This window comes from Portunus trituberculatus, chromosome 47 (assembly GCF_017591435.1).
Source record: "Portunus trituberculatus isolate SZX2019 chromosome 47, ASM1759143v1, whole genome shotgun sequence".
In the NCBI taxonomy this organism is placed as follows: Eukaryota; Metazoa; Arthropoda; class Malacostraca; order Decapoda; family Portunidae; genus Portunus; species Portunus trituberculatus.
The window spans coordinates 21,450,462-21,459,753 of record NC_059301.1 but is presented as its reverse complement, the minus strand read 5'-3'; the positions used below and the strand labels follow the sequence as shown (position 1 = coordinate 21,459,753).

Here is a 9,292-nt window from a genome sequence, read left to right as displayed (position 1 = left end):
TGACAGTAGTACACACACACACTGGAAATATATAAAGATAGGCAGCTATATAAAGAGGCATATGGACGGATAAATAGGTAGACCTTGACAACTGGAATGAATAATTATCATGTGCAATTAGAATAAAATGCAGTATTATGAAGATTTCACATAATGACTCATACAATCAAAGAAGGTACTTCAATAAATACATTACCTATGCCAATTTGAATTTTTTATGATAGGACTGAAACATTCTAAGTTTCTAGTATAAAAGCCATACTGCAAACACTAAGTAAAAGTCATTTAAATCCTTTACACATGTGTAATAATATAAAATGTTCTGATTGTAAAATGTAATAAAAGAGATTCCTATGATAACATTCACTCACAAATTACCTAAGTAGAGAAAACTAAGAACAGTTTCATCACTCAATTTGTACTTCACAATTTGCAATGTCTGATGGAAATCTTACCTCATACATTTTTAAGTAGTGCAGTCTCTTTGAACGATCCTTTTCTGCAACAAATGAAAAAGTATTTTTGTAAAGGTTTATTTAATAAATAGACTATGTAAGTTACAACAATCTGATTATAAAACATTAGATGATTATCAGAACCATATTCTTTCATGAGGTGAATGATAAAACGCAAGCCTTGAAAATTTATTTTCATGAATACTGTACCTAATTCTCTAAAACACCTTAAACTGAATTAACACCCAAAATTATTGTGCCCTCATGTATGCCTTAAATACCCTTTTGTGAAGTAGTATAGTGCCAGTTCTCAATATAAATAATTTGTATCAATATTCTTAATTGTTTCACATATGTATTTTATCCTTTTATCTTAAAACAATGGAATAGATATCTGGTTATATCTAATCAGAAAATATCTTTACAATAGCCACTACAGGTTAAGCTGATCTCTAAGCTTTTTGGCAAGGAAGCTGACTGGTGCACTCACACATACACATTTCCTTGCACTATGAATGAATATAATTGATCTCTCATTACCTTTTTTCAGTGTTAGCATCATTCCACGGCTGAGTGTCAGAAGACATAAAGAGGAGATAGATGGTGCCTCCAAAAATGTAAATGAGTGACACCACATGGAACACCTCTTTCCAACTGCTTAGTGTTTGCTGTGAAAGAAAGGCAATCATGACCTTGCTGCATGCTGAAAATAAACCTACTATGGGTGGAATATTTGAACAAGTAACAACAAGTATCTGATAAGGAGAGAGATAGATACATGTATCCAGTTAAATGTTCCCTTTATATTTTCAAATGCTGAAATATGAATATAGCTAAACAAGTACATGAACAATATAAAAAGCGAAATGGTGAAAGAGAATGTATGTAAGTGTTACAGAAGATATGCATATAAAGGTGGATCATAGATATGAAATAATATCAAAAGCCTATTTGTATATTTAGAAATATGATAGAAATAATAAAATTTAATATAACAGACTTGGTGTGTCTACTAAAGGTGAAAAAATCATACACCAGAATGAAATTCAAAACTGCAAGGTGGTCTAGCCATGTGAAAATGACAAAGATATGTTCACAGGAGTATTATGAGTATAATAAACACATTGGATTAAGAAAACATATTTCTGTGAAATCAAATAAGAGGACAGCATGCTGGAGTATAAAAGAGAAAGTTGTGAAGGGAGACTAAAAGGATTAAACCATTAATGGAGGCAATACAAAGGCAAATGAATGAAATAACTTTGATATGAGTGTTGCTTGGGGAGAGTTCTTAAAAAAAAACAAGTATTATATGTATATAATAAAACAGATAAAAGTTTTAATAAAAAGCAACTCACTTGGTTATTTATGATGAGACCAGTAACAGCTGGAGCAAGAAATCCTGGTATTGTTGCCATTGTGTTTGATATGCCTGTCAAGGTCCCTGCAAAGTTTGGAGCCAACTCCTAAGAAAAATTTAAGATTATTGCTAATACTTGTCCATTATCACAGACACATTCTATCTCATATTTTTCTCTCTTATTTGTTTACTTATTTATTTATTTATTTGTTTATCAATTAATATATTTTTACTATTTATTGTACCATATGACTGGAATGTTGTGGTGCCTTCTCTTTCTCTTTTTTAATAATAATAATAATAAAAATAATAATAATAATAATAACAATAATAATAATAATAATAATAATAATAATAATAATAATAATAATAATAATAATAATAATAATAATAATAATAATAATAATATAATAATAATAATTATAATAAAAATGTACTCCTTTTTATGTTGAATCACAATCAATAATGAGTTGTAATCAGCTCCAGTACTTGCCTGTAAACCACAGTGCACTCCACACGTTGAAGCTCCACCTGAACCCATAGCAATGCAGATGAGAATCACAGCTTGCTGGCTATCACATCCCACCAATGGAACAAGGAGCAGCACTGCTGCTGGAATGTGGTTTGCTGGAAGTGATTAGTTCCTAAAATTAGCAACATGAAGAGAACTGGAGTACATATAAAGAGAAATCTGCATTAGAATGTAAGAATACACTTGCATTTGTGTTCATAAACTAGAACTGATCACACAGTGACACATGAATGCTTACTATGCACAACGTTTTCTTACCTATGATCATGGAGAGTTTCCGGATGTTCTTGGTGGAGAGCTTTTCTGTTTGTAAAAGATGATCCATATATGATGAATATACCAAATTAAACACCCACATCACCATGTAAGGGAGTGCTGAGATTAAACCACTCTGACAAAGAAACATGGTTTTGTTAGATTGTCTCACACAGTTCAACAATGATGCTCAACTATTCAATAGTACTTTTAGTTGTGGGAAAGGATGTAAAAATGTAATATTATTGCTGCTATACATGCTTTATTATTAAAGTAAATTCTAAAAAATGCTAAATAAAGATAAATAAGGACATATTATGTTCTAAATTGATTTGATATGTTTGTCCTCTTTTCTCCATAATGATGAACTTTGCTGCATGTTCATGAAACTCTTACCTTCAGACTAAAAAAAATAGTGACATGAAAATTGAAAGTGGAAGAAATGAAAGCAACAGAAAACAGACAAGATGTTAAATTTAAAAAATGGAAGAATAAGACAGATATCCTTGCACTAACTAAAGTACCTGAGCTAGGCAATAAGTCACCTCCAAGTGAAAATAAAAACAGAAAAGGGGAAGAGATTCTAAGACCTCAAAGTGTCATTGAGTACAGAAAAGAGAAAAGAGAGAAATAAATGAAAAAAAAAGTTTTGATGTTGCCAATCAACTAAATTCCTATTAGTGCTCACCACTAAGAAAATCAAGAAAGTGGTACAAGAAACTGGCTCTGGAATTGATTGGTGGGATATCAATAACAAATGCTTGAATTCTATGCAATAAGTACTATTCAGCAAAACAAGGTCTAAGGAGCTTCTGAGCCAGTTGTTCTGTAACTAAAACATTCCTGAGGAAATTACAAAATCAGGGAAGAGGAGGTTTGATATACATTGGGTGAAAGAAACAAACACACTCTTAATGAAGTATTTGGACAAAAGAAAACACAAGGAAACACTGCAGAGGATGTTAAGAGAAGATATTACAGTGTGAAGGATGCAAGGTGGCCTTAAGTATAAAAAGGTAAAGTACATGTAATCCTGGTGACATTTTATTTCCAAACATTGTGCAACAGTAATTGATTGTAAGGAAAATATCACTCATTAAATTACATCAAGAAATAAAATTTCCTGTTAATGAAAAGCTTTGCTTTCATAACAAAATATAAGATAATGCTCCAGATCACTATTCCTGAGTTAGAATATTAGATTATCGTATTGTTTGATTCATTACCATGTACATATATCACTTCTCATGAGGCATGCTTTTCATTGAAGCATGAAATACAAAGGTGTAGCTCACCACATTGGCTGCTAAAACTAAACTCCTCCCAACCTTGTTTAAACATAATTATTGCTTCATTACTTTTATACTTATTACATGTTACCAGAAGTGAAATTATAATAAACACAAATTTACACACAAATTGTTTATGTACTTATGTTTCCATGCCACAAATGTACCAATACACAAAGTATGAAACATCTGCTCAAAACAATACACAATTAACATGTTAATGGAAGGTATTGGTGGCTACGAAATCAGACTGTGAGATGGATATCTAAACAAATGGTTGAATACACCAACCTGTTTCATGTCGAAGTGCTGAATATTTCTGAGGTATGTGGGAAGTTCTGTGAGCAAGCAGTAAAAGCCCCAATTATGGCATACATGTGCCACTACCAAAGTCATGAAGGGCACTGAGGTTAGGATTGATCTCCAAGGTACATTCTGCCCCTAAAAAGGAAGTAGGTTAATCAGTTCATGTGAAATTCAGACATTATATCTTTTAGTTGTCTTTAAAGATCTTACACAGAAAAAAGTTTTATATTGAAGAATCATATACATAATATTTACATATCAAATAATGTACTGGAATAGTGTAGAGATTATCCAAATATTGTAGGCAAAAATATCGATTCTGGCATAAATAGCATTCATATGCATCTCACTGATAATCATGTCTAGGTTTATACCACAATGAAGGACCATTACAACTGGACCATGTTATAACTTGTCTATTCATTCATCTATTTTTACTTTAATCTTAATCTATATCTGTTTGTGAGAATTTCCAGCCAGGAGATGGCCACAAGAGAGAGTTCCACAGGATAACCTCAAAAAGTATGACTGGTAAAAATGTTAGGATAATCATAGCTAGAGGAAGACCCACTAACAATAAATCATGCTGTGGTTATATTAGCAACAACTGGTGCTAACTGGGACGTTGATGTAATACTTCAATATCACAGCACCACGCACAACAGTTTTCAAACCAGTTGTCAACTCACACCAGAACCACAACCAAACTCATCATGAATATAATGCCAAGATTTCTATAAAATACACTTCATAAATACCAAAAGAAATATACATAAAACAAATGTCCAACAAAAATTTTCTATAAAGAGAAAGGTTCAGTTTATCAAAATAAATAAATATATAAATACCTAAACAAATAAATAAAGGAAAAAAAGTGCCCAACAATGTCAAATACTAAGAAAGAGGACAAATTTATTAAAATCAATTTCATCTCACCATCTTTCCTCTATGGTGTCCAATGGATTGCTTTATATAAAGTTTTTCAGCAGCTGAGATGGTGGGATGGTCATCTGGGGTGTCAAAAGCATACTTAAACCAGAACCAGCTCCAAACAAGACAGATAGATCCAGAGAGATAAAAAACAGAAGGCCATCCCCATTCTGTTTCCGTCAGCCATCCACTTACTGACAATGTTATTACAGTGCCAATTAGAGTGCCTGTAATTGATTAAAAAATTACCATATGACTGCAAAATTATAACACCAACCAATAATTATTCACATCACAAAGCCACATAGTATTTCTTAATACTGTACGATAAAAATACCTCCACAACTACGTGATAAAGACCGTGCCCTTTCCTGAGGCGGAATCCAATGAGAAAGCATCACGTTTGTGGCAGGAAAGGTCACTCCCTGTGGGTGACAAATGACAAAAATAGCATTCACATTCATCAACACAAGCATATAAAGTATAGTGTGATGGTTTATTTTCATTACTGTGATGAACACTAATAACAATGACCTAACATCCTCACCTCAGTCATTCCTTCTAATACTCTGACTAATATAAATGCATTAGTGGAGTATCTTGCTGCTGAAGGTGAAATAATTGTAAGGAATGCTGTTAGAGTCACTCCAGCACCATATATGAGTCGCCCTCCAAACCTATCAGCCAGACGTCCTCCGATGAAGTTGGTGAGAAGATAACCATAGAAGAAACCTCCAAGAACCATACCTTGAGTCTGTTCATCCCAGTCAAATTCTTCCCTCTGTAATGAAAGCAAAGCTCATTTTAATTAAGGGACATCTCTAACTTGAGAGTCATTGGATTATGTATCAAAGAAGTATAAAAACAACAAATATCACATTTCTCATTACCAACACAGAAAAGCTTCAAAGAATATTGCACCATAAATTACCAACTTACTGATTCAACTTTCGAAGGGTTCTGTTTGTTTTCAGATTTTACTTCTGGATTAGGGCATACATCATCTGTATCACGAAGACTTTGGCTTTCTGGGTGAGCTTTCACCATGGCAACAATTGCTACCGACAGATTGACCCGCATGGCATATAGGCCAGCAAAACCCAAAAATAACAGAAGGATAAAATCATGTCGTTTTCCATGTTCTGAAAAATTAAAGAGAAAAATGCAACTGAGTTTATAATTGTCTTCTACAAACTGAAATGGTTACCTTAATTGAAATAAACATTTTCTTGTCTTTAAGATTTATTAAGATAAATGGCTACTTACTTGATTCAGCTGAATTTACTTGCCCCTGACATCCTTCTTGCTGAAACTGAATACAATACAAATCTTCAGAAAAAAAATTATCAACCTTTCCGCTTAATCAATCCAGCGATTAGCTTAGCGCATTATAGTTTTCAGACGAAATATACCTAGATCCTCAAGTTACATATTTCTATACCTACTTCCAAATATTCAAAACAAGTTGGCAGTAGAGGATTAGTCAAGTGAAAGTGGAAAAATCAACAAATGTCAAATGCAAAATTTTCAACCATTTGTAGAGAGAAAAGTCCAGAAGCAGTGGTATGGAGAGAGAAGTAAAGATAAAATGACTATGAAGAGGGATTGGGGAAAGATGCAAAATTTATGAAAACATAAAAAATTATAGCAGTTCAAGTACATGAGAACAAATCACAATAAATAAAGAATCAGGTTAAAATTATACAAGAAGAGCAATAAAGTTAAATCAGGAGAGACAATGGTAATTACATGGAGAAATAATACCCTACTGGTTCTCCCTCCCTCTCTCGTACAGGCTGCAGAAGTTTGGAAAAGAGAGACAACGTGTCCAAATCATTATAAGATGAACAATAAAGACCAAGTAACATGACTGATAATTCTGATCCACAAGAAAACTTTCTTTCTAATTACTGAGATATTTACTTAATATTACACTATATTTTCATTAATGTTCATAAAATCTACATTACAACTAACATTTCTCCTAATGCAGAAATGTTCACAGTCACTAAGTATAGAAAAATTTCTAAGCAAACTGAAATTCATGGTAGTGATTTATTTTCTCACAGGTCCTGGTTGGGGGATAGAAACAAAAATCTGGCTTAGGAGAAATCCCAAGTCACATCAAGAGGGTTAGTGAATTTTTTTGCCACTTGATACTACCATACGATATGTATGTAATGGGTTTGTGAAGGTCTAGAATGAAACTATATAAAAATAAGGTAGAGTTATATTGGACCATTACCTAAATAATTCTTGCTGATGTGGTGTGCTGTTATAATATTAGGTTGGATTAGTACACATAGGAAGAGTCCAGAGATGGGACGTAGAGAGCCATCCCTGAGTAGTTTAGGTCAGGTTAGGTAATGTTAGACTCAGTTGCCACACCCCCTCAGTTAAGTTAGGTTGATTACGTTTGATTAGCATATAAATCTTCCTATTCAAAATATGTAGTTTATCATTCTTAAACTTTTCAGCCATATCAAAAAAGCCTACTTTGGGTTTTCACATCCAAACACCTCCCTTTCCCACAAGGTTCCCAAGCTTGTTAAGTAGTGGATGAGAAATAAATGATAGGGCGTGTTGTATTAAATTGTAATTTTACCAAAATAAATTAAATAAGCGTGAAGGCAAGAAAATTTATTTTCTACCAAGAAACAAATATTCATTGCTTAAAAAGAAGTAAGCTGAAGTTATCTTCATAATCCCCATACACTGATTATTAGAGTGCATCAACGCATCTAATAAAGGAGGCCAAGAATAGAGGCACTGCTTCTGTGGAAGCACTGATCCTACAGACCAACATCTGTCACACTAATCTGGCTCACCCCAAGGGATACACACGCCCAAGCCTGGCTGGTATGCATTCTAAATATATCACTAACTGGCTACCTTATTATATTGGTCGTCATCCAATAACTTTCCGTGACATTGCATAAATTGTGCACATCAACAAATAAACTTACCACCTGCTTCCGTCCCGCGTCCATCTTCACAACGGTGCTTCTTGAGTCTTGACTCTTGACACTTGTCATGTTGTCAGTGCTTTTGCTGAACCCATGGTACCATGGCTGAACCTACCTGAAATAGCAACTTAACAGCAAACACCACTGTAATTCGGTGTTGCACATTATTAATTTTAATCCACAGCAGTGAGCTGAGCCTTTCAACTCTGCATGGTCTCTACCAGGAGATCAATTGTAAGACAACTTATACAACAATAAAGTTATCAATCAATCAATTATAAAGATGGGCCTAGCACTTCAGCGTTTTTTTTTTTTTTTTTTTCATTATTGCCCCTGCTGATATCCTTCCTACGTAAAAGAGAGTTTACACAATACAAAAAATATTATTAAAGAAGACAAATGAATAGATCCATCAGGCCATTATAAATTATTATTCTGACATTAGCATATGTACCAACAATTAAGGCGCCGTGAGACACTATTTATTTTATTTTTTTCCGGTCTCGTTATTTCGGTCTACTACCTATTTATTCCGTTAAAAATAATTTCGGCCACGTGTAATCCTTTAAGTTTTCTATGATTAAAAAGAAACCTTAATTTGTTGTCACTCACGACTTTTATTTGTCTCTCTCTCTCTCTCTCTCTCTCTCTTAAAAGACAAAAGATAGTACAAACTGGCATTGATGTTACTGAGAGAAAAGCAATGGGACTCGCAATGAAATTCTCTAAGAAGTGTGTGTGTGTGTGTGTGTGTGTGTGTGTGTGTTGTAACCAAGGAATATACAATATATTCAAATCCTCGGTTGTAACATACAGGAAAAGAGCTACTTTCGGGCTGCCCTGTCTCCATATCTATGGAAATCAAACATTTCTTCGAACTTATAATGATTGTCCTTGCTTCAACGACTCTCTTATCTACGTAGACCATTCCACACCTCTACACATCTTTGTAAAGTTTGTGGAAAGCTGAATTGCTTGTCTTTTCTTAATTTCTTTCCATGTCTTCTTGTGTCATTGTTGTCCCAGATCAGTAAGTATTCTCTTTTTTTTTTTTTTTCTTTTCAATCCATTCATCGCTCTGTACTCTGCTATTAGATCTCCTCTTTCCTTTCTTTGTTCTAAGATTATAAGACCAGTATTCGTAGCCTTTCTTCATATGACCGTTCACGTAAACTTGGGGGAAGCTTTGTTGCTGCCCT

General features: G+C 33.6%; 2 protein-coding genes across 4 annotated transcripts in view; one reads left to right on the top strand and one right to left on the bottom strand.

The window, feature by feature from the left end:
- Window positions 1–1,382, top strand: part of LOC123498166 (uncharacterized transporter slc-17.2-like) — a 25,196-nt gene extending 23,814 nt beyond the window's left edge. Inside the window, exon 6 of the mRNA XM_045245334.1 lies at window positions 1,006–1,382. The gene's annotated coding sequence lies outside the window, so the exon portion shown is untranslated. The remainder of the gene's footprint in view (window positions 1–1,005) is intronic.
- LOC123520599 (sialin-like) lies at window positions 383–8,236 on the bottom strand. 3 transcript variants are annotated; one of them, XM_045283022.1, is made up of 12 exons: window positions 8,094–8,236; window positions 6,394–6,439; window positions 6,067–6,269; window positions 5,675–5,908; window positions 5,465–5,552; window positions 5,134–5,354; window positions 4,183–4,332; window positions 2,606–2,738; window positions 2,309–2,442; window positions 1,814–1,921; window positions 996–1,123; window positions 383–499 (listed from the first exon to the last, which is right to left on the bottom strand). In XM_045283022.1, exons 1-12 carry the CDS (start codon window positions 8,160–8,162, stop codon window positions 457–459), a joined length of 1,557 nt encoding a protein of 518 aa, XP_045138957.1. In that variant the 5' UTR covers window positions 8,163–8,236; the 3' UTR covers window positions 383–456. The 3 variants fall into 3 exon arrangements, with proteins under 3 accessions (XP_045138957.1, XP_045138959.1, XP_045138960.1); XM_045283024.1 differs by lacking the exon at window positions 8,094–8,236 and adding an exon at window positions 8,020–8,076; XM_045283025.1 differs by lacking the exon at window positions 6,394–6,439 and having other exon boundaries at window positions 8,094–8,204.
- Between the last annotated feature and the right edge of the window lie 1,056 nt (window positions 8,237–9,292).

What these genes read in the sequence shown, in the direction of transcription:
- LOC123520599 (XM_045283022.1), bottom strand. Translation starts at nt 8,162, where the DNA reads ATGACAAGTGTCAAGAGTCAAGACTCAAGAAGCACCGTTGTGAAGATG. An exon ending in TATTAGAAGGAATGACTGAG is followed by an intron (nt 5,553 to 5,674) that starts GTGAGGATGTTA and finishes TGTCACCCACAG; the next exon opens with GGAGTGACCTTTCCTGCCAC. An exon ending in GAAACTCTCCATGATCATAG is followed by an intron (nt 2,443 to 2,605) that starts GTAAGAAAACGT and finishes AATCACTTCCAG; the next exon opens with CAAACCACATTCCAGCAGCA.